This window comes from Piliocolobus tephrosceles, chromosome 1 (assembly GCF_002776525.5).
Source record: "Piliocolobus tephrosceles isolate RC106 chromosome 1, ASM277652v3, whole genome shotgun sequence".
Taxonomy (NCBI): Eukaryota; Metazoa; Chordata; class Mammalia; order Primates; family Cercopithecidae; genus Piliocolobus; species Piliocolobus tephrosceles.
In genome coordinates this window covers 201,347,008-201,371,663 of record NC_045434.1, presented here as the reverse complement: position 1 = coordinate 201,371,663, position 24,656 = coordinate 201,347,008, and the positions used below count along the sequence as shown (strand labels likewise).

Here is a 24,656-nt window from a genome sequence, read left to right as displayed (position 1 = left end):
AGACTTGCCCTTTGGGAAGGGCAGGGTGGAGGGAGCAAGGCCTTCCAGGAAGAGGGGGACCTGTGAGGGAAGATGAGGAGACTGAGACTCTGACCTGCAAGTGCCCCACCAATAGCCTGAGGGGTGCCCCTGGTGCCCGGTCAGAGTCCTGAAGGAGTCCCACCCTGGCACTCGAGGATCTGAAGTGGGTCACTTGAGGGAAGGGTACTGAGAAGCCACGTGGCCATGGTTAGGTATTTACTGGGCAGGAAACGACTGGGATTTGCTGCACCAGAGACAAAGGAACACAAGCACTTTCTGTGGAAAAAAAAGTTGGGTTCCAAAACTGGGAAAAGGGGCCAGGCGTAGGGGCTCCCGCCTGTAGTCCCAACACTTTGGGAGGCTGAGGTGGGAAGATCACCTGAGGTCAGGAGTTCGAGCGGAGCCTGGCCAACATAGTGAAACCCCATCTCTACTAAAAAACACAAAAATTAGCCGGGTGTGGTGGCGGGCGCCTGTAATCCCAGCTACTCGGGAGGCTGAGGCAGGAGAATCGCTTGAACCCGGGAGGCAGAGGTTGCAGTGAGTTGAGATTGTGCCACTGCACTCCAGCCTGGGCGACAGAGCCAGACTCCATCTCGGAAACAAAACAAAACCAAACGGAGCAAAGGATCTTGGGGCTTAGAGACACTTTTGTGGAGGCCCAGGAGGCTGAGACACTGAAGCAGCTGGGTCAGTTAGTGGGAGGGACGCCGCCTGCTCAAATCCTTCAAGAATCTCTTCTAAAACAGTGAGCAATGGAAGTTTCAGACCATGCTACGTTCGTGAATGAAAACTTCAGGCCTGGCGCAGAGACAGACAGCCTGGTATGATGCTAACATGTACACTGTACTCAAAAGTTTATCAAGTGCTTTTTCAGAGTAATGAGTTATCACACACACTTTACCTTGGTCACTGGTATTCAGAAGGGCCCCAAGGACTTGAAGCAGGCACTGCCTTGTCTAGGGACACTGACGTATGTGTCCTGCTGCCCCTGAGTTTTTGTTTCATCCTTCCTTCTTTAGGCCTCTCATGCCCCCATTATCATGGCTCAGCTCCCAGGGCACAAGGAGGTTGTGAGACTGTTTTTTTGTTTTGTTTTGTTTTGTTTTTTGAGACGGAATCTCCCTCTGTCAACCAGGCTGGAGTGCAATGGCACAATCTCAGCTCACTGCAACTTCTGCTTCAAGCGATTCTCCTGCCTCAGCCTCCTGAGTAGCTAAGATTACAGGCGTGTGCTACCACGCCTGGCTAATTTTTGTATTTTTAATAGAGATGGGGTTTCACCATGTTGGTCAGGCTGATCTCGAACTTCTGGCCTCATGATCCACCTGCCTCAGCCTCCCAAAGTGCTGGGATTACAGGTGTGAGCCACCACACCTAAATGAGACCTTGGTTTAAGAGGTACCCATCAGCCAGGCTTGGTAGTTCATGCCTATAATCCCAACACTTTGGGAGGTTGAGGCAGGAGGATGGCTTAAGCCCAGGAGTTCAAGACCAGCCTGGACAACACAGTCAGACCCCATCTCTAAAAAATAAAATAAATTAAACTAAATTAGTAGGCATGGTGGCACACACCTGTAGTCCCAGCTACTTGGGAAGCTGAGGCGGGAGGATTGCTTGAGCCTGGAAGGTCGAGGCTGCAGTGAGCCATGATTGTGCCTCTGCACTCCAGCCCGGGCAACAGAGCAAGACCCTATCTCAAAAAAGAAAAAAGAAAAGATGCCAGGCACAGTGGCTCATGACTGTAATCCCAGCATCTTGGGAGGGTGAGGTGGGCGGATCACCTGAGGTTGGGAGTTTGAGATCAGCCTGGCCAACATGGTGAAACCGTGTCTCTACTAAAAATATTAAAATTAGCTGGGCATGGTGGCACACACCTGTAATCCCAGCTACTGGGGAGGCTGAGGTGGGAGAATTGCTTGAAACTGGGACCTGGAAGCTGCAGTGAGCAGAGATCACGCCACTGCACTCCAACCTGCATGACAGAGCGAGACCCTGTCTTGAAAACAAAAAAAAAGAAGGAAAAGAAAAGCCAGCACCCTACGCCTGGTGCTGGCTCCAGGGAGCCAAAGGACATAGCCACTAGGTTTGGGATGCAGGGAAACCTCACCTTATCTGGACAGGAGATAGCTAGGAGCAAGGAACAAAGTCATCTGTGGAGAGAAGGGAGAGAAGAAAGGAACAGAAGGGGGAGGATGAAAGAAACAGAGGCAGAGGGAAGGAAAAAAAGAATAATGGCAGCAAGTAAACACTTGAGGGCTAAGTGCCTGGGATCATATTAATTCTGTTTTGATGGTGCAATTCTGTCTTCATAACATTCTTTTTTTTTTTTTTTTTTTTTTTGAAACAGAGTCTTGCTCTGTCACCCATGCTGAAGTGCAGTGGCGCCATCTCGGCTCACTGCTACCTTGGCCTCCTGCGTTCAAGAGATTCTCCTGCCTCAGCCTCCCGAGTAGCTGGGACTACAGGGACGTGCCACCATGCCTGGTTAATTTTTTGTATTTTTAGTGGAGATGGGTTTTTACCGTGTTAGCCAGGATGGTCTCAATCAATCTCCTGACCTCGTGATCTGCCCGCCTCAGCCTCCCAAAATTCTGGGATTACAGGCGTGATCCACAGTGCCTGGCCCATAACATTCCTTCTTTAAATTTTTTTTTTTTTTTTTTCATACGGAGTCTCACTATGTCACCCAGGCTGGAGTGCAGTGGGGAGGTCTCTGTTCATTGGAACCTCTGTCTCCCGGGTTCAAACAATTCTCCTGCCTCAGCCTCCCAAGTAGCTGGGATTACAGGTGTGTGCCACCATGCCCAGCTAATTTTTGTCTTTTTAGTAGAGACAGTTTCACCATGTTGGCCAGGCAGGTCTCAAACTCCTGACCTCAGGTGATCTGCCCACCGCAGTTTCCCAAAGTGCTGGGATTACAGGCATGAGCCACTGAGCTAGGCCTATCTTCACAACATTTCTAAGAATAGGTATTAGCGTTAGCGCCAGAAGAAACACAGGAAGTTGGGGCATGAAGGCAAAGAGAAAGGAGAGAGAACAGGGAGGCAACTCACATCTCCAGGACTGGCAGCTGCAGGCCTACCAGGACGTGCCACCCTCCTGCAGGGGCAGGAGGTGGAGCTGGCCTTCACTGTTTGATGAAAAGTGCTAAATCAAAACAGATGGTATTCACTGTAAAATTAAATTAAAATTAAGCCAGAATTGAATTAAAAATTCATAGTTTCAGGCAAGAATAGCAAACGGAGTTTGAAAATGCAGTTTTTAACCTTTGTCTTGTTTTGTTGTCAAGTTTTGCTTGACTTGTACTATAGGCTATGTGCCTCATGGTTTCTGGATGAAACCTGAAGGCACAACGAATCCAGATGCCTCTTCCTGGGGCGGGAGAAGTCACCTAGAAGTACTGGACCAGGATCAGGAGGCCTCTCCAGGGCAGGTTGGCCAATTCCTGGGTGCAATGGAAAGGGCTGGGCCGTGAGTCAGGGCATCGATCTGCTTCCAGTGGCTGCTGGCCTCGGCTGAGTCTCTTTTCTTTGCATCCCTGTTACACCTGCCCAGCCTCCTTCATGGGACTGTGGAGGGGATCCGTGAGATGAGGTCACAGCATAGGGAGATGTGAGTGGTTTCTTAGTTTTCTTTTGGAAATGAGGTTCTGTCAATCATGGTAGAACTGGCCTGAGCAGCTTGGAGGGTAGGAGGATTGGTGGCGGGCAGCCTGGTCCATCTCAGGAGAGGGTACTGTGAAGTGGCCATCCGCTAAGAGGCAGCGCTGACGCCTGGAAGACGCAGAACTGCTGTAGATGCTCAGCTCACTGGTGGGCTTAATTTCCTATTTATTGTCGTGGAAAACAGAAAGAGAATGAGAGGGAGGTGGTGCCCTCAAAACAGAGAGGTGGAGAACAAGACAAAGAAATGAGAGAGCCAGAGAAACAGAGAGAGTGAGAGAGCTAGAGTAAGGGAAACAGAGCAGCGCTATCCAGCCAGGAGTTCCCAGGGTTTCCACAGCCAAAGGAACAAAGCCCTAATCCGGGACACATATTTGGTTACAGAAGTGAGAGCTTGGCTCACCTAGGCTTACAGCAAGAACAAGTTCTGCAGGTGAGGACGGGGCCCACTGCCTGGGGCCCAGGAGACAAGCCAGGAGCAGAAAGGGTGGGGAGCCAGGCGAAGCCAGGTTTTCAGAGTCAGGTCGGGAGGGAAGGCAGAACCCAGCAACCTGGGCTGCAGGAAGCAACGATGGGAGTGGTTTGGCCAAGGGTCTAGCAGGGATCCCACCCGTCTGCAGCCCAGAAGCCCAGCCACCCGGGAGCGCTGGCAGGGGCACCAGGCTCCGCTCCCTGGAGTAAATAAGCCTTTGAGAGCAAGTCGACTGTGACAGCCCAGCCTGCGAGGAACCCTGCCTCCGGAAGTGCCGCAAAGTCAGTTTGGGGAAGTTTCTTCCAGTAAAGTTTCCATGAAGTGGCCTTCTGGCTGAGGCACTGGGGTCAGTCCAGAGCAAAACTCATGTCCTTGTGTCCTCTTGTCTCCGCCTGAGCCCTGTCTGCCACCCCACCCAGATGCCTGACTTTAAATGACTGGTAACAGCTTAAAGTATGACCTGCTGTAGGTAGAAGAGGGCACTCCTCACATCTTAGCAAGAATCAAAGGCTGATCAAGTACTTTCTAGCTTTCCTCGCCTCCCAGAAGGAACACCCAGCTCCCCACAGCATTGGAGAAAGATGGTAACCCTGAGAAGTCAAATATCCCACTGCGTGTTGCTGGGCAGTCTCTGGGCCTCAGTCTCCCATCTCTAAAATGAGAAGGGTGGATGAGGTTCCAGGTATGACTTCTCAGACTCTAGAACCTCGAGGCTCTAACAGGCAAACAGAGTTGATAACTCCAGGTAAACAGACACGTCTTTTTAAAGCACTGAGTGGGCCTGTCCCTGAAATCACCCTCAAAAGACAGCTTTGGCCAGGCATGATGGCTCACATCTGTAATCCCAGCACTTTGGGAGGCTAAGGTGAGAGGATCGCTTGAGCCCAGGAATTCAAGCCTGCAGTAAGCCATGATCACGCCAATGCATTCAAGCCCGGACGAGCGAGCAAACAAAGTAAGAAACTGGCTCTACAAAATACATATAAAAATTAGGGGCTGGGGGCCAGGCAAAGTGGCTTATGCCTGTAATCCCAGCACTTTGGGAGACCAAGGCAGGTGGATCGCCTGAGGTTGGGAGTTTGAGGCCAGGCTGGCCAACATGGTAAAACTCTATCTCTACTAAAAACACAAAAATTAGCCAGGCATGGTGGTGCGCACCTGTAATCCCAGCTACTGGGGAGGCTGAGGTGGGAGAATTGCTTGAACCCAGGAGGTGGAGGTTGCAGTGAGCTGAGATTGTGCCACTGCACTCCGGTCTGGGCGACAATGCGAGACTCTGTCTCAAAAAAGGAAAGAAGAAGGAAGAAGAAAGAAGGGGAAAGAAGGCAAAGGGGAGGGAAGGGGAGCCCTGTGCAAGGTGGGAAAAAAATGAGAAAACCATAACTAAGAATTTAATATCTCACCTTTCCTTTTTTCCTAACAACAACAAAAAAAGATCGTTAGAAGTAATTGAATGAATTTCAAAGGTTTTGGTAGACATGGCCATCTGCTCCTCAGTTCAGGCTGCAGGTGTAACTTCAGCTGTTTCCCTTCCTGCCACTGAAATGGTGTATGTTCAGGTGTGGGACGATCAGGCAGCTGGCTTTGGCAGAGCAGAGGCTTCAGAGAGAAAGCTAACATATTTAGATGTATATTATTATATCATGTCACCCATAATGAGTTTCTATAATAATCCTCATAATAACCAGATCCTTTTTCTAAGCATTATCCAAAATGCTTTCCCTCATACTGTCCCATTTGAGCCTTTACCACAGCTCCAAGAGGTGGGTAATAATATTAACCCCATTTTACAAAGGAAGCTGAGGAAGTGAGGTGCTTTCAGGTCTCACAGCCCAGAAGAGCCAGAGCTGGGCTCCAAGTTAGAGCTAACTGCCTCTGAATTCTGTGCTTGGTCCAGAGTGACTCACTTTAGTAGACTGCAAGTAATTTGTGCCTAAAATATGGGATAAAGAAAAAGAAAAGGTTAGGCACGGCGGCTGTAATCCCAGTCCTTTGGGAGGCTGAGGCAGGAGGATCACCTGAGGCCAGGAGTTCGAGACCAGCCTGGGCAACATGGCCAAACCCCATCTCTACTAAAAATACAAAAATTAGCCAGGCATGGCAGCATGTGCCTGTAGTTGCAGCTATTTGGGAGGCTGAGGTGAGAGAATCACAGGTCAAGGCTGCAGTAAGCCCAGATTGCGCCACTGCACTCTAGCCTGGGCAGCAGAGTGAGACCTGTCTCAAAAAAAAAAAAAAAAAAAAAAAAAATTTGCTCTGGTTAAATTCAACACTGGCCAGCAGGTCCAATAATAATAAATAAATGTGGCAAGTAATAAAGTAACGAATGTGGCAAATTTGGCTGAAAAATGGAAGTTTCCATTTATTAGTTATTGGTATTGATCACCTGGGACTTCCTAAGACTAATGGACTTCAAAATCTTGAAAAATCAAATAGCTTATTTTTTAGCTGTCCATCAAGAGAAAGGATTTGGGGTGAAGGGTCTATTTTAAAAAGTCTAAAATTGAGAGCGCAGGCTAGACGTGGCGTTCATGCCTATAATCCCAGCACTTTGGAAGGCCGAGGCAGGCAGATCACCTGAGGGCAGGAGTTCGAGACCAGCCTGGCCAACATGGCAAAGCCTCATCTCTACTGAAAATACAAATATTAGCCGAGCGTGGTGGCGTGCGCCTGTAATCCCAGCTACTCCAGAGGCTGAGGCAGGAGAATCGCTTGAACCTGGGAGGCGGAGGTTGCAGTGAGCTGAGATCGCGCCACTGCACTCCAGCCTCTACAACAGAGAGAGATTCTGTCTCAAAATAAATAAACAAACATAAATAAAGTTGAGGGAGAAGTTGTGTTGCTAGCAACCGGCCCAAAGGAAATAATCTGAAAAGCTAAAAAATGGGTCACCCACAGAGTGACAGCAATTGAGCCTAAGGGTCCAACTACAGTGGATTGAATAAATATAGTTTTATATGTTGGTACCATGAGGTGTTACGATTTTTAATGGCTGCATGTTTCAGGAGTTTCTGACAATGTAGAAGATGCTTATGAAGTGGCACTGAATGAAAAATACAGGATATGACATTGTATATTTAGAGTAAGTTCAACTATGTTTAAAAATATATACATACAAGTGTGAAAAAATTAGAAACCGTTATCTCCAAGTGGCAGGATTACTGCTCCGTTTTTAATTCCTTTTTATATTTGACTATCTTTTTTTCTCCCCCAAGTGAGCATATAAAGCTTTTACACTGCGGGAAAAAAAAACAATGATTGAAAATATTAAATTAATACAATACTCTGCCTCATAAATGGAGATGAATGGGTTCTTGACTCAGAAAAGCAAGCACTAGCTAATTTACGTTCACTTTGCGGAAGTTGTGGCGGCGCCACGCAAGCCAAGCTGGGTACCCACAAAAATGCCCCAAATTCTTGGGTAACCTCTTTGCCTTTTCCTACAAGGAAAGTGGAAAATGTATCCATTTGGGGACACCGACACTAACTCCAACCATAGACAACAGCGATGCCACCCCAGGAATGTCTCTAACCTCTCTCTGTACCTCACCTTTATCATCAATAACGTGGCCATAAAACAATAATCCTAGCAGGCCCTGTAATAATATGCATGACATCCACTTTCCCTAACATCCATTTCACAGTGAGGCATCACCAATGAAAGAGATTAAGCCACTTGCCCAAGGTCATGAGTGGAGTAAGAATTCAAACCCGGGTCGCTGGCTTCAGAGATAGGGCTCCCCCTGCTTGGCCGGGGGCCCTCCCCAGACAAATGTGCTACTTCATCTTAAAAAGGCTATACCCCAAACAGGCTACTGTGAGCATAACAGCAACACAGCATATTACTTTGCTGAATTCTGAAATGCTTTCGTGTTGATATATTTAGACCATTCTGTGGAAGATGAGACTGAAAAACATTGCTGATTAGATTCTGTTTTGATTCGTGAAGGGAAAAGCACCTGCCCCAGAAATCTAATTTCCTGCTGGCTTCAGCCTCTTATGAACAGTCCACTGGGAAGAGGTTTGAGACAGATGGGGTTTGACGTGTCACTCCCGGATTTTTAGCTCTGTGACCGAAGGCCAGTGGTTGCCCCTCTCAGAGCCTCAGTTTCCACATCTGTAAGTGGGGACAGTAATCCCTACAGCTCTCAGGGGTGTTCCTGAAGGTTAAGCAGGGGTACCACATCCCAGTGGGTAGAGCACTCGGGACCGTGAGTTTGGGTCCCCTGGGCCTGACTCCTGGAAGAGGAACTCCATCAATGGTGTCTCCCTGCACTGGGAGGATTATTCGCTTCTAAGAGGCGTGTCTGAGTGGAGAGGGCCTGGCAACCTAAGTGTCCACTCATCCTAAGCTCGCCTTTGGGAAGAGTTGTGTGCCAGTTCACCAAGCGCCCCCAAGATTCTCCCGAAGACCTCCCTTGGTCTACCTGGCAGAAGTCCTCTGGGAACCGGGGTGCCCCAGCTCCTCTTTCCACACTGGTTTCTGAAGAGCCAGATCACTGGTTCTCCTGGGGTGTCCGCCTCGTTTCCAACACCTTCCCATGCACCTGGCTGGCTCCAAACCCCTCCAGCGCTGAGGTCTTGGCCACAACTGTCCCAGTGCATCCCCCCAGGGAGGGGAGGGCAGAAAGCAGCCTTGCTCTATGTCCTGTCACAAGGCAGGGACGGGGGTGGGGCCCTCCCCAGGAGTGGGCAGATGAGACGCCCACCGGCGCAGATCCTGGGGAGGGGAGGAATTGGACTTCCTCAGTAGGATGAAAAGTGGCAGGGAGAGGGGGCAGAGGACAGGTTCCTGGCCCCAGGAAACTCAGGTATTGGGTGGGAAAGAGGAAGAGGGTGGTACTGCCTCCCGGATAAGGTGACCAACTTTCCCAGTTTGCCCAGGACTGGGGGCGTGGGTTCCAGGGATGCAGGGCTTTCCACGCTAAAACAGAAAAGCTGTAGACTCTGCGGGTAATGAGCCTGGGCAAGTCCCGGGACATTCACAAACTGTGCCTTCTGTGGAAAGGGAACTGGGCCAGTTCGGGTCTCGGGGGTGCTTTCAACTCTGCCACCTGGGCTGTGGCCCCAGAAGCAGGTGGCCGGGAGGATCTGGGGATGGCGGGGGCAGGAGAGGGGAAACTGGTGGGCTCCGGAGCTTCTCCGCGCGGAGCTCCAGCTGCGGGGAGGCGCGGCCCCTCCCGGATGGCGGGACGGGGGAGGGGAAGAGGCGGGGTAGGTAGGGACAGGGGGTGCGGCAGCAGCAGCGCGCATGCCCGGACCCCGGACCCCGGGCGCCGGGACACCGGGAGGGAGCGGAGGGCACCTACCTGCAGGCCGTTGGGGTACGCGTCGCCCTCGGAGAGTGAGTCCACCAGGTCCTCCTCGTCCAACGTGGCCCGCTTGTAGGTCGACATCTGCAAGGCCAAATGCAGCACGGACTCCCTCAGCGCCTCCATGGCTCTCGTGCCCGAATGGGGAAGCGGCCCCGACCCCGGCGCCACCGCCGCCGCGCCCCGCCCCAGCTAGGACACCCGAGACCGAGACCGGCCCACGGAGCGGCCCGCGCGGGGAGGGGTCCCGCCTGCCTCCCGCCCCCGCCCTCCGGGCCGCACCCGCCTCACCCCCAGCGCCGACAGCAGGGCGGACACGGGGGGAGGCGGCCACAAGCCCCGCATGCTGCACCCCAGACGCCTGGTCCCGCTGCCCGGGTGGCCGGGATGGGATGGGCCGGACCAGGCGTTGCACCACCTTCGCGGGCGGGGCCTGATCAGTGCGCCGGCGCCCGGTTCCCAACCTCCGGCCTCCCGGGGAGACCCCAAGACCCGAGAGGCCTGGGGAAGATGGGGACCTCTCCCGACCTCCGGAGAGGCCCCCAAACTGAAGCCCCTAGCAGGCAGGAAAGGCCCTCACAGTGAGCTCTCCTTCGAGAAAATCTTAAGTACCCCTTCAACAATGGGGTCCCCAGTGGCAGAATACAAAAGTGTCAGGAAGGTGCCCTCGATTTGGCCCAGAGCAATCAAGACAGGTTCCCTCAGCATCCGCCCTTAGGTGTGTCTAGGGGGTTAATGCTAGAAAGACCAGACAAAAAAGGTGGAGTAAAAAGACAGGTGTCCCCTTTCAGTTCCCCTTTCTAGCTCAGAGGCCTTTAAGCTAGAGTTTGTGAATGAGTTTCAGAAAATTTCATCTAACTCCCTGACACGGGATGAAAGAACTGTGTGTGTGCATCTGGATGGCTGCAGGGTGGTCCGGTGGTCACCCCCGTGCTCAAAGGTGTCGCCCTCCCTGCAACACGAGAGAACCACTGCTCCAAGGGACGTCAGAAGCCAGGAAGGGGACCCTTCTTTCCCATCTTCCCCATCAAGAGTCTGAGCCTCAGCCAGGTGCCCCCTCCCCCCAGCCCCTGAGCCCTCTCCTATAACCCTAAGCAGGGAAAGGGGGCTGTCTCAGATATGAGGTGTTCAGTTAGGGACTCAGCCCCTGCACTGTCCCAACCAAGAACCCCAGAGAGGTCTAACCCAGCAGATTTCCAAAGGAGTCTCCACTTCTAGCAAGATGGGAATCCCTGCATTTATGAGTACTTTTCAACTTTGCAAAGTACATTTCTGTTAATTCCAAATGTGATTATCACCGTCACACATATGTGTGAATAAACAGGTTTAGAGGGGTGAGGGGCCTGACATCACAGGGACAGTGAGGGCAGTGGCTCCTAATGGTCTCCTGGCTTCCACTTCTGCCCTCTGACAGCCCCCTCGGCAGCCAGGGTGAGCCTTTAAAATGAAATCTGGCTGAAGCCAGGTGCCATGGCTTGCTCACGCCTGTAATCCCAACACTTACAGCCGTAAGTGTTGGGAGGCCAGGGCAGGTGCATCACTTGAAGTCAGGAGTTCAAGACCAGCCTGGGCAACATGGTGACACTGTCTCTACTGAAAATACAAAAAATCAGCTGGGCCTGGTGGCATGCACCTGTAATTCCAGCTACTCAGGAGGCTGAGGCAGGAGAATTGCTTGAACCTAGGAGGTAGAGGTTGCAGTGAGCTGACATTGTGCCAGTGTACTCCAGCCTGGGTGACAGAGTGAGACTCGATCTCAAACCAACAAACAAAAAAAACCCCACAGAAATCTAGCTGGGTGCAGTGGCTCACACCTGTAATCCCAGCACTTTGGGAGGCTGAGGCAGGAGGATCACCTGAGTCTAATTCTAGGTCAGCCCGAGCAGCACAGACCCCTTTTTTTTTTTTTTTTTTTTTTTTACAGGTGTGGTGGTACACGCCAGTAGTCCCAGCTACTTGGGAGGCTGAAGTGGGAGAATCGCTTGAAGCCAGGAGGTGGCAGCTACAGTGAGCTGTGATTGCATCACTGCACTCCAGCCTGGACGACACAACAAGATCTTGTCTGAGTAAATAAATAAAATAAAAATAAAATTCTGATATTACCACTCCCTTGCTTAAAACCCTTCCACTGTCCCTGGAGTCAAATCCAAACCCCTCACTGGGCCCCATGGCCCCTGCCCACTCTGGGCCCGCATCTTGTGCTACCCGCATCTTGTGCTACCCGCCCCCCGACCTCCTCATGCAGTTCCTCAGTTTCTACAGGTTTCCCCTTCCCCTAAGACCTTTGTAGCTGCTGTTGTCTCTGTCTGGAACATTTTTTCCTCCTCTCTACTCCTCCCATGGTCAGCTCCAACTTCACATCTCAGCCTAGCACCTCCTCAAATGTCCCAGGAACCCTAAGCAGTCCCCCAAATTCTCCATTACGGCATCCTGTTCGTTTTCCTTTATAGTACTTGTTGCAGGCTGTTTTGTTTTGTTTTCATGTCTTTATCATCACACTCTCTGCCCCTCCCCAGAATCCACAGCTTTACTGGGGCTGGGACCTTGTCTGTCCTGTCCAAAAGACTTTCCATCACCTGGCACAGAGTAGGTGCTCAACAAACGGTTGTTAAAATCAAAGGGGAGACAAGTAGAGGGGAAGTGCCTTTAAGTTCTCAAGAATTCTTCTGCATCTAACTTCATAATACCTACAGAAATAGGGAACACATCTAAAAGTCACAGGCCCTGGGGAGGCAGGGTGCATGGGAAGAGTCTGAATTCTGGAGACTTCTGCCTCACTCCCACGGGGTACAGGAGTTTCCATTACCCATCCCTGAGAGAGGGGGGACTCTGAGGCTGCTTCACTTACTGCTGGGTTGCAGATGGGCTTTTTCTAGAATAGGACACTTGGTTATACTAATACCAGGTGTCGATCGCCAGAGGAAAAGACTTGAAACAGAAGTTCAGTTCACCGAACATCTCCCCTGGGCACCTGAGTGGTGTAAGGGATTCACCCGGGTGGTGTAAAGGATTTGTCAGTTCTTTTACACCCACCATCTCTTTTAAGCTTCTCACTCTTCCCCGGGAAGCAGGTATCACTGGTTCCTTTTACAGAGAATGAAACTGAGGTTCAGGGAAGTAACTTGCCCAGGTGCGGTTAAGCGATGGCTCCTCCTCCTTCTGTCTCATTTCAGAGATTCCCCCCTCTGGCAAGCTCTCCTGACTACCCTCCAGGGACCCCAGATAGCATTTGGTCCCTGGCTCTGTGTCCCCACACAGCCACCCTACCCCATGCTGCCTTTTACTGCACACAGCATTTTAGACAGAACCCTGATGGCAGAGGCTCGGTCTCGTGGGACCCTGTCTCCTTAAGGGCTCAGTCTCGGGCTGGAACCTCTACAGATGTTTGAGCGAAGGCGGGAGGCAAGGGAGGGAGGCCGGAAGCCACCCCAGGGACTCTGATGTCTACCCTGCAGCAGCCTGTCTGTGGACAGATGATACAGGAAGCACACGGAACTCCCAAGCAGAAATCAGCAGAGATGGAGCACTGGTTATTTTTCAGCACACAAAAGCCAAGGGCCCCTTCCTGAGATGCCTGCCTCAGTGAAACTGAACCCACCTCAGACGGGAAAGGCTTGGTGGGCTCTGCTTGGTGGGAAGTCCACAGTGGGTAAGTAACATTTCAACAGCTGCCTGGGGCCCTTCACCCAGGGCTTTCCATTCACTACTTCAATGGCTCCCCGCACCCACCTAGAGCCTCAGCCTCACAGGTATCACTTCCAGCTTACAGAAAGGGGGAGGGGCCTGGACAGACCAAAAACCGATCATGCCACTTGACAAATTCTCTCCTAACCCCACAGTGTCTCGTCCTCGAGATGGGAATCATCACCTCTGCTTTACAAATGAGATGACCAAGGGTCAGGGAGGAGAAAGGACTTACCCCTCAGCCCCAAGTCATCTGCCTGGAGACTGAGGGAGCCAGGATGTGAATCTTCCCCATGCCAAACCCACTGACTCCATTACGCTGCCTCCAGAGAACCTGAGCCCTGCAGCGAGAAAGCGGCAGAGCTGGGCCTCGAACCTGGGTCCTGGACTCTTGGTCCCGTGCTCCTTGTGGGAGATGGAACTGCTTCTTCAGGTGGGAACCTCACAGAGTCTGGGTGCCCTGGGCAGACAGGCTCTGGGCTGGCGGGGCAGCCACCACTCATTCTCCCTAATTGTCTCATTTGCGGTTGTGGGTGCCACACCTGGCCCCGAGAGCGTTGGGGAAGGAAAAGAACCTCTGCTTTGGTCTTCTCAGTTCCCTTCCTGGCACTGCAGTCGTGGAGGAGAAAACTGGGTTGAATCTGGGTCTGTGTTCATGAGAAGGGCCTGGCAGAAGCCAAGAGTGGAGGGGTGGAACCACAGCTCCCTGTGGGCTGCCCCGTCCTCAGTCCCCAGTGCCCCAGCCGCACAAAGGAAGTGACGACAGCCAGATGAAGGTGCGACGGTGCCCAGCTCTGGAAACTCCACCCTGGGAAATCAAAGGCCTGGGGTGAGCAGAAACACGCACAGGTTTCTGGTAACAAAAGCTTCCTGGCCTGGTGGCACCTGGGCATGACCCCCTTTGCCCAGAAGACATTAGTCACTCATTTGGCTCTTGTGTTTGGATGGCCAAAGGCGGGGGATCGTTAAGGCATCTTGGGGTGTGAGGTGGAAAACGGAAGCCCCACAAGTGAAATTCTGAGGCCTGGGACTGAGCCACACCCTCCACAGCTGTTTTCACATTGTCTCTAAGCCTCAGCTCCTTAGACACTCTGCCCTTTGTGGCCAAAGTCCCCATCAGTTACTACTCTTGGTGCTGGTAATTGGCTGGGATCTATGAAATCTTCACATATCATCCAAAACACACTCATATTATCTGGTAGCTAAACACATTAAAGATGCTATAATGTAGCGGGTGAAAGCTCTGGATGGATCTAAACCTTATTTCAGATCCCCAATCTGAACTTCCCAGCTGTGTGACCCTTAGCAAGTGACCCAGCCTCTCTGTGCCTCAGTACTCATCTGTCCAATGAGGATGATGATGATAATAATAGTACCTCCCTCACAGGACTGTGGTGACACTTAAATGAGGTAATACAGATAAAGTGCTTGGCTTGGCATGGTGACTCATGCCTGCAATCCCAGCACTTTGGGAGACCGAGGCGGGAGGATTGCTTGAGGCTAGGAGTTCAAGACCAGCCTGGGAAACACAGCGAAACCCTGTCTCAAAAAAAAAAAAAAAAAAAAAAAAAAAACCCCAAGACAGACAACTTTGGGCAAGGGGTAAGATATAAAAATATGGCTATCACTTCTAAAGATATGCCATTTGACATTTATTATTATTACATTATCCATTGTATTTCCCAGTATTTTTCACCAGAGAAATTTCCATGTGATTAACTCATTTTAAAATTTACTATGAAGTTCCTGAAAGTGTAAACTGCTTCTTTACTTTTTGATAACAGGAATCGGCTTGTATCTCTTTTTTCTTTGGCTGCCAGGAAACTCATAGCCAAATCAGAAACTCGCCTATGGGCACTTTCTTGGCCTTTATGTTCAGCTTTTTCCTTGACCACATTTTCCACTCTGTTTTCCGTGATTCTGATTTTCCATTTGGTATTGCATGTTGTTTTACTGAATGTATTTTATTTATAACCTATCATGAATCCTTTGTGGAACAGAGTTAGAAACAACATTTATCAGGCAGTTAAGACAGACCTGAGCCCAATCACAAGTTTCCTGGCTCATGTGACCTTGGACATGTTGTTTTCACCCTCAGGTCTCAGTTTCCTCATCCATAAAAGGGCCATTGTGAATACCGAGTAAGCTAGAACATGAACTGCCTGGCATCCAGCAGCCCAGCCCTGCGTGAACCGCACCAGAGGGACACGCGCGCAGGCCACCTCTTTCTGCTTGCTTCTCCTTGTCTTCCTCACCACCCCTCCCATTTGCTTCTGCCCTTATCTAGATTTTCCAGTTTTGACCTTAGTTCAGCCAACATTTGTTGTTACTCTAGCCCTGCTGTAAACTCAGTGAAAATAACAGACTGCCCAGGTGATGGAGGTTAATATCAACAGCAAGAAGTCAAATATGAGTTATTAATAGAAATCATGTACCCTTCGGCCGGGCGCTCATGCTTGTAATCCCAGCACTTTGGGAGGCAAGGCGGGCAGACTGCTTGAGCCCAGGAGTTTGTGACCAGCCTGGGTAACATAGTGAGACTTTGTATCTACAAAAAATTAAAAAAAAAAAAAAATTAGCTAGGTGTGGTGATATCCACCTCCCACTACTTGGGAGGCTGAGGTGGAAGGATTCCTTGAGCCTAGAAGGTTGAGGCTGCAGTGAGCTGAGATCATGCCACTGCACTCTAGCTTGCGTGACAGAGCAAGACCCTGTCTCAACTACAAAAAAAAAAACAGAAATAAAATAAAATAAAACCAAATAGTCATTGACCTTGACATTGCCCAGTTCTCAAGGCTCTTTGTGTCTTACAATCACCTAGTGTCTTTTTTTTTTCAGACGGAGTCTCGCTCTGTTGCCCAGGCTGGAGTGCAGTGGCCAGATCTTAGCTCACTGCAAGCTCCGCCTCCCGGGTTTACGCCATTCTCCTGCCTCAGCCTCTCGAGAGCTGAGACTACAGGCGCCCACCATCTCACCGGCTAGTTTTTTTGTACTTTTTCGTAGAGACGGGGTTTCACCGTGTTAGCCAGGATGGTCTCGATCTCCAGACCTCATGATCCACCCGTCTCGGCCTCCCAAAGTGCTGGGATTACAGCACCTTGTGTCTTACAATCACCTTGTGGGATAAGTCCTGGGATCCCCATTTTACAGATGCAGAGACTGAGGCTCAGAGAAAGGAAGCAGCTTAGCTTGCCAGAGCTGGAGCCCAAACCCAGATCTTCCTGGTCATCTCGGGGCCTCACCCCCTTTTTTTGTACCTCCTACCAGGAACCTAGGCTAACTTCCTTCAGAGGCTACGGGCCACCCATCTGGGATGTGGAAGAGAGGGACAGATATAACTGCTGGGGGCTGGAGAGGGAGACTCCCCTTTGTACCACCAAAGGCTCAGATGGAACTGAGGGCCTGTGCACAGGAAGGCAGCAGGTGGGCAGGGGCTGGGGAGGCCTCAAGGTGAGACTCAGGGAGATACTCCAAGGCCAAGGGCAGAGGTAGGAGGTCAAGGTTGCTAACTGCCCCTTGGAGAAGGCAGCAGCCCTGCCAGCCTGTGAGTCAACCACTCTGGTGTGGCCCGGAGTCCCAGGGCTGGGCTCCCATGAATGTGCTGGCAGCAGGAGACTTGCCTCCACACACACAGCACTGGGAAGCACTCATCCACGTGGCCCGGTGTTGACTCAACTGCCAGAGGCCCTGGGGACGTGGGAAGTCTTACCTAGTGTTGCTGGCCCATTCCTCAGTGCCTGCTGTGGAGGCCACCTCATGCCCAAGCCCCAAACCTGGTCAGCAGCCTCTCACTCCTACCTGATATAGGTTACTGACCTGTCCACCCTGTCTACCTGCCTGACAGCCTCCATCAGTCATCTCCCGTCCTCTGTCCAGGGGGCTCTGTCCCCTCGGGATGCCTTCCCTGATGACCCCCTGACCCCCTTGATCTCCTACTGTAGCTCCCTTTAGTCCTTCAGCTCCTGGCTAACTCCTGGCAGAACTTTCTTTTTTTCTTTTTCTTTTTTTTGAGACGGAGTCTCGCTCTGTCACCCAGGCTGGAGTGCAGTGGCACAATCTTGGCTCACTGTATGTAACCTCTGCCTCTCGGGTTCAAGCGATTCAATTCTGCCTCAGCCTCCTGAGTAGTAGAGACTACAGGCACCCACCACTATGCCCAGCTAATTTTTGTATTTTGTTTGTTTGTTTGTTTGTTTGTTTTGAGACAGAGTCACTCTGTCACCCAGGCTGGAGTGTGGCGGAGCATCTCGGCTCACTGCAAGCTCCGCCTCCTGGGTTCACAGCATTCTCCTGCCTCAGCCTCCTGAGTAGCTGGGACTACAGGCACCCGCCACCACACCCGGCTAATTTTTTGTATTTTTAGTAGAGACAGGTTTTCACCGTGTTAGCCAGGATGGTCTCGATCTGCTGACCTCGTGATCCGCCAGCCTCAGCCTCCCAAAGGGCTGGGATTACAGGTGTGAGCCACTACGCCCGACCTAATTTTTGTATTATTAGTAGAGATGGGATTTCACCACATTGGCCAGGCTGGTCTTGAACTCCTGACTTCAGATGATCCACCCACCTCGGCCTCCCAAAGTGCTGGGATTACAGGCGTGAGCCATGGCTCTTGTTGTTGTTGTTTTTTTAAGAGACTAGGTCTCACTCTGTCATCCAGGCTGGAGTGGAACGGTATGATCATGGCTCACTGCAGCCTCCAAACTCATGGGATCAAGTGATGCTCTTGCCTCAGCTTCCTGAGTAGCTGGGACCACAGGTGGGTAGCACCATGCCTAGCTAATTTTAAACATTTTTTGTGTAGAGACAAGGTCTCATTATATTGCCCAGGCTGGTCTCTCAAACTCCTGGGCTCAAGCAATCCTCCAGCCTCAGCCTCCTAAAGTGATGGGATTACAGGCATGAGTCACCACACTCGGCCTGGGCAGGACTTTCTAAAGAGGGACTGACTCCCACACACTGACTCCCTGGAGCTGGCGGGATGAAGCCCACGAACCTTGGCCTGGCTTGCTAAATCCTCCCTCCTGGCTCCCTCTCCGGCTGGCTCCTCAGCTTACGCGCTTTCCTCCAGGCAGCTCTTGGGCTTCGCAGTGACCCTTCCTCGGTGCTCCCCAACAGCATGCTTCTAGCATCTCATCCCAACAGAGTGACCAGCAGCCATGTGCGGCTGTGTGGCCCTCACCAAGTCATTTCACTTCGTTTTTATGCTTTGGCTTTCACATTTCCACGCATGTGAACGGAGATGACCATGGTGCCGACCCCAAAGGACCCTTACACGTCTTAAAAAAGTGAGCCACGGAAAGGCCTCAGCCCAGTGCCTAGCAGAGAAGCAGCACACGCGAGGGAAGGAACGACTAGAGAAGACCTGTGGTGTGCCAGGCACTAGACCTGGGGCTCGGCGGCACGTGTCAGCTCCTTGCAACTGTGAAACAACTGGAGTGCAGCGAGGGTCAGTAACTTGCCTTAAGTCACACATTTGGTAAACAGCAAAGCTTGGATTTTAAACTAGGTTTTCCCATTACATCAGATAAGATGGCAGTCACCACCTCCTTCTAACCTACCCTGCCTCACCTGCTCCATCCTTACAACTTCAGGTGTCACCTCCCAGCTGGATTTAAGGGGCTGAGTTGTCCACTCTGATCTTTTCCAAGCACAAACTGCAAAGCAGACCAGAAAGCAGCTGGCCCTGACTCCAGGGCTACCCACAGATGCCCCTGTACCTCCTCATGCTCCTGTGCTCCCATGTGATGTCCTGGGTTGTGCAAGATGACAAGGCTGGGGAAGTCCCAAGCTGAAGAGACCAAGTGCTCCCTGACAATTTGCCGATCTAATCACGTACAACTTAAGACAAAGTTAACCCATCTCATTGAATGAGATGGTATAATGGTGATGACTGAGCTGCCCGCTAATTGTGCTCAACCAGGAAGCAGCTCATGGAGTTGGTTGTAATTAGTATTTGTGTTACACAGGTGGGTGGGTGGGTGGGTGAGGGCTGGGCAGAGGGAAGAGGAAGTAGGTGGGGCAGGAAGCTCTGGGGACTCCTTGGATCCATAAACCCCATGCCAGCCAACTCATGTGGTTGATCCTGTCTAATCTTCATGATGACCTCATGATGTACTGTTATCTCTCTTCTAAGGTGAGAAAACAGGCTCAGAGAAGTCCATTCACCTGTCCAAGGTCAGAGAGCTAGAAAATGACAGATCCAGGGTTCCCTCTTCAGCCCAGGAGGTGTCTTGGAGAGCAGAAGGAACAGGAATAGGGCTGGGAGGCTGGAGATCCACATTTGGGTCCCAGTTCTGACACTGCCTTACCATGGGCCTCAGCAAGTAGCATCCCTCTTCAGGACACAAACAGATAGGTCTGTCAGGTTACGGGCGGCTGAGGGTGTGGACTTGGGAGCTAGGCTCCTTGGATTCTAATCCTTGGGCAAGCTACTTCACCATCTGAGCCTCGGTGTCCTCATCTGTAAAATGGAGATGACAACAGTGTCTCCCTCATAGGCTTGTGAAGATAAAATGAGTATCAAGACTTAGAACAATGCCTGAATATTATTGTCATTTATGGGGAGAAATGAGTGTTGCTGTCCATTTTTCATCTGTAAAATGGGGAAGTAGTTGCTGGATCCGAACAGTGGTTTGCATAGATTTTCTTTCATCCCATAGTGCCCTTTATTTAAAAAACTAAACACGGCAACCCAAAATACAAAAGAGATATAAGTGGAGCTGAGCTGCCACTTAGGCACTCAATGAGCTCATATCCTGACCCTGAACCCAGCTCCCTCAGGGGTTCTAAGGAATGGAGTTTGAAAAATCACTCAACTGTCTCTGAGAACTGGTGGCTCTAAGCTCTGAGATCAGGGGTTGGGCAGAAGCAGGAAACCATGGCATGGGCCAGGCTGGTGCTCACCCACTGGAGGCAGCACATGGGGGCTATGGGACACGCAGAGTTCCCTGCTGCTGGCCTGCTGGCTGCCTCCACTGCAGCTGGACAACTGTCTCCCCAAGAGGCCGCTGAGAAGCAGGAAGAACACCAGGCCTGGAGTCAGGTGGGTGGCTCTGGGCAGGTCGTGTCCCTCTCTGGGGCCCATTTTCCTCACCTGTAAGACGGGGATGGTAACACCGCACTCATCAGGTGTCCTAAGGACAAAAATTGCATCACATGCGTGAAAAGGCTTTGCAATGGAAAGACTGCCCTGAATGACTTTTTTTTTTTTTTTTTTTTTTTTTTTGAGACAGAGTCTTGCTCTGTTGCCCAGGCTGGAGTGCAGTAGTGCAAACTCAGCTCACTCCAACCTCCGCCTCCTGGGCTCAAGCAATTCTCCTACCTCAGCCTCCTGAGTAGCTGGGACCCGAGTCGCTGTGCCACCACGCCCGGCTATTTTATATCTTTAGTAGAGACAGGGTTTTGCCATGTTGGCCAGGCTGGTCTCAAACTCCTGACCTCAATTGATCTGCCTGCCTTGGCCTCCCAAAGTGCTGGGATTACAGGCCTAAGCCACTGTACCCAGCCCTGAATTACTATTTTTGTTCCTTTCTGGTAGATTTTTTCTTCTTCTTCTTAAGAGCGTAGACTGAAGCCAGACTACATAGGTCCAAGTCTCCACTCCAGCACCACTAGCTGATTGCTCAACATCCAGCTACTGAGCCTGTTTCCTTGGGGTAAAATGAAAACATAAGGCGCTTTGTTAGTGCTCGGTACACAGCAAGTGCTCCATTAGTGTTTGCTGCTCTTGGGTTTGGTGGACAATAATGGTAAACTTGCTCCCTAGCACTCATGTCCAGTGTAGACGAAGCTGAAGAGGGTGTGTCTCCTCCTGACCCTCTCAAAGTAAACAGGTGAAAAGCAGGAGTGAGAATGTTTGGGTTCTGAGTTCACAAAAAGCAGGAGTGAGAATGTTTGGGTTCTGAGCTCACATATGGACCGAGCTTCCCTAGGCTGGCTTGGGGCTGTGTCTGACTTCTGTTCTTAAAAAGCCAATTCATGCTGGGTGCAGGGGCTCACCCCTATAATCCCAGCACTTTGGGAGGCTGAAGGGGGGGCTTGCTTTGAGCTCAGGAGAGAGCAGCCTGGGCAACAGGGCAAAACTCCATCTCTACAAAAAAAAAAAAAAAAAAATTAGCCAGGCATGGTGGTGTGGTCGCCCATATCTGTGATTCCAACTACTCGAGAGGCTGAGGCAGGATAATTACTTGAACCTGGGAGGTGGAGGTTGCAGTGAGCTGAGATCACACCACTGTACTCCAGCCTGAGTGACAGAGTGAGACCCTGTCTCCAAAAAATAAAGGCCAATTCAACAGCCATCTCCTGCAAGTTCTGTGATGCCAGGCCCTCACCACAACCCTGTGTGGTAGGTAGTACTGTTCCCATTTGACAGATGAGGAGACTGAGGCTCAGAGAGGTGACATGGCCACCTTGAGGCCAGATTGCCCCTTCCAGGCCAGGCTCAGTGGGCTCCCCTGATGTAGAGCTGCAGGAAAGCACGTGAGGCCCAAGCACCTGCCCAAACTGCATGGCATTCTAGCAGGCAGTGCATTCTCAGAGTGGGGAGACCCAGCGGGCGTTAGGTCTTAGTCAGGAACCAACCTTGGCCCCAAGGGAATCAGCAGTTTAACAGGCTAAGCTCCCCATGTCCAGCCCCATGCCATCTCCTCCAGGAGGCCCTCTCTGACCAGTCCTGCCACCTCCCCCTCTTCTGGCCCAGGCCCCACACCAAGCCCTTGCTGTGCACCAGGCTGGTGCTAAGCACCCTACATACATCACTCTTTTTAATCCTGCCAACAACTTTCTGGCTCTGTGACCCGGGCAGTCTGAGCCTCGACTTTCTCATTGGTGAAACAGTGATGATAACAGCACGTATCTCAGAACTGGGTGTGAGGATCAAATTAGGAAAATCCAGTAATAATGACAAATACTTATTTGGCACTTACTGCATATCAGGCCCTGGCTCAGTGACTTACAGGTAAGATAAGGGCCAGAGAGAAGAATCTGATGTATCTGCTGTCCCCTTCCCACCATGCCCCTTCTCAGGCTCCAGAAATGACCACAGACCATTTTCCCAAACCCCTGCCTTGAGGAATGCAGAGAATGCCAGAGTGGGAGCCAGGAGTCCTGGCATGAGTTCAAGCCGAGTGCTCCCTGGGCCTCAGTTTCCTCCCCTGGCCCGCCCTGCCCCCTTTGGAGGTGGAAGGTGATGACGGAAATGTGGCAGTGTTTTGCCCCGTGATGCTTATATTCCCCTCCCCTACCTTCCCCAAATGACAGTCTTGTCCAGATGAATCACCAAGGGGCAGGAATGCCCCAGCTGTTGGCTCCTGGGCAGCAGCAGCCTGCCCTGGCCCTGGGCTGGCCGATTTCTCTATCCTCATCTCCTCTACCCGACCAGGCTCCTGCTATTTCTGCCCCCACTTGCCTGGTGCTTTCTATGCCTCTCATGGCTCCTCATCCACCAGGCTCGATCTACCCAGCCCCGTGGCTCCTTTCCCAGAACTCCCTAAAACTGGGCTCCACCAACTGATAGCCAAGGTGTCCAGACATGCAAAGTGCCCAAGCCAGGGCAGTCCCAGCAGGGTGGGGCCGAGGTACTCTCTCCTCACCTGTTCAGGGAGGTGGCACCGTGGTGGCTATCAAAGCTCCACCCAAGTGGCATAACCATCCCCAGTGGCCTCACCCTCCACTCTTGCCCTTGAGGGGAGCATCTGTAGTGGTGGGGAACACAGATTATGGAGAAACAGTCAGAATTCAAATCCCAGCTCTGCCAAACACTCACTCCGTAACCTTGGACAAATCACTTAATCCCTCTCTATGGCTCAGCTTACTCATCTGTAAAATGGATCTATTCATAAACTGTTACAAGGATTACATGATTTAATAATAGAGAGCACTTAGAACAGGACCTGAAACAAAGGAAGCACTCAGGAAATGCCAACTGTCATTATTACTAATGTTCCAGCTGGCCCGAGGCAGAACTCACAAACTGGCCATCCACAGGTCAAACCTGGCCGACAGATGTGAATTATTTGGCCTACGGCCAAATTTCGTTGTGGTTGTTGTTTTTATTTTATTTTTTTTTCAGACGGAGTCTCACTCTGTCCACCAGGCTGGAGTGCAGTGGCGCAATCTCGTCTCACTGCAAGCTCCGCCTCCTGGGTTCACGCTATTCTCCTGCCTCAGCCTCCCTAGTAGCTGGGACTACAGGCGCCCGCCACTGCGCCCGGCTAATGTTTTGTATTTTTAGTAGAGACGGGGTTTCACCGTGGTCTCGATCTCCTGACCTTGTGATCCGCCCGCCTCGGCCTCCCAAAGTGCTGGGATTACAGGCGTGAGCCACCGCGCCCGGCCGTTGTTGTTTTTTGAGACAGGGTCTCACTCTGTCGCTCAGGCTGGAGTACCGTGGCACCATCTCAGCTCGCTGTAACCTCCGACTCCCAGGCTCAAGCAATGCTCCTACCTTAGCCTTTCGAGTAGCTGGAACTAGGAGGCATGCGCCATCATACCTGGCTAATTTTTTGTATTTTTAATAGAGATAGGGTTTCGCCATGTTGGCCAGGCTGGTCTCGAACTCCTGATCTCAGGTGATCTGCCTGTCTTGACCTCCCAAAGTGCTGGGATTACATGCGTGAGTCACTGTGCCCCCGGCTTAGAAAAGTTTTTGAAATGTAACATTTTGGGGATATTATAAAACAAATGAATAGTTTCAATTTTCCTTTAAAAAAAAAAAAGATACGGCAATGCTGGGACCACATTCTCCACATGGTGGCTGGGGCTGAGGAGTGGCCACCTCCTCTGGACAGGTCACGAGTCCCTGGGGTTCCACAGCCCACCCCAACCCCTCATCTCCTCCTCACTGTGGCCCCAGGGTGAGTTGCCAATTTTCATCATGTCAATGTTGTTTCTTATTTTTAAAAAAGAGAGAAATATTTCCCATATCCTTGTCTTGGTCAAAAGTGAAATGATTTACACATAGTTTCAAAACAAGAAAACTAAGCCATATGGCGACAGACATCAGAACAGCGGCCACCTCCAAGGATGAGACTTACTGGAAGGGTGCATGAGGGAATGTTTTGGGGAATGGGAATGTCCTGGAAATACCCTCTATCTTGATTCTGTGGTTACACGGGTGTCTACATTTGTCAAAACTCCTCAACCCTCACTTGTGCATTTCACTCTAATGGAAATTACACCTGATTAAGAAAAAAAAAAATGGAAAACTGAAAGATAGGTCTGGAGGGGCTCATGTTTCAAGGAAAACAGAAAACAAATGTGTCTACATGTGTCAAAACTCCTCAACCCTCATTTGTGCATTTCACTCTAATGGGAATTACACCTGATTAAGAAAAAAAAATGGAAAACTGAAAGATAGATCTGGAGGGGCTCATGTTTCAACGAAAACAGAAACTGATTCCTTTATAGTGTTGAACATACTGACGATTGGGAAAGAAGACACAACTGAAGATGCCTCTGGAAAATCAGCCCAGTCCCGTGCTTGGTCCCTCCTTACATTTGAGT

The 24,656-nt window shown here is 51.1% G+C and overlaps 1 protein-coding gene and 1 long non-coding RNA gene across 5 annotated transcripts in view; one reads left to right on the top strand and one right to left on the bottom strand.

Moving 5' to 3' along the window:
* The window catches only part of ECE1 (endothelin converting enzyme 1), a 130,630-nt gene that overhangs the window by 64,467 nt on the left and 41,507 nt on the right, over positions 1 to 24,656 (bottom strand). The window contains exons 1-2 of one of the 4 annotated variants that reach the window (XM_023219735.3): positions 9,762 to 9,909; positions 9,468 to 9,554 (exon numbers count right to left, since the gene is read on the bottom strand). In XM_023219735.3, coding sequence (XP_023075503.1) covers positions 9,468 to 9,554; positions 9,762 to 9,815 — 141 coding nt within the window. In that variant the 5' untranslated portion in view covers positions 9,816 to 9,909. Of the gene's footprint in view, positions 1 to 3,077; positions 3,172 to 3,290; positions 5,202 to 9,467; positions 9,555 to 9,752; positions 9,910 to 24,656 lie in introns of those variants that run through there. The other 3 variants (XM_023219734.3, XM_023219733.3, XM_023219736.3) reach the window with 3 other exon arrangements.
* On the top strand, positions 17,952 to 19,686 carry LOC111547724. Its single transcript, XR_002733206.1, has 2 exons — positions 17,952 to 18,600; positions 18,746 to 19,686. It is a non-coding gene; the product is annotated as an uncharacterized LOC111547724 (long non-coding RNA).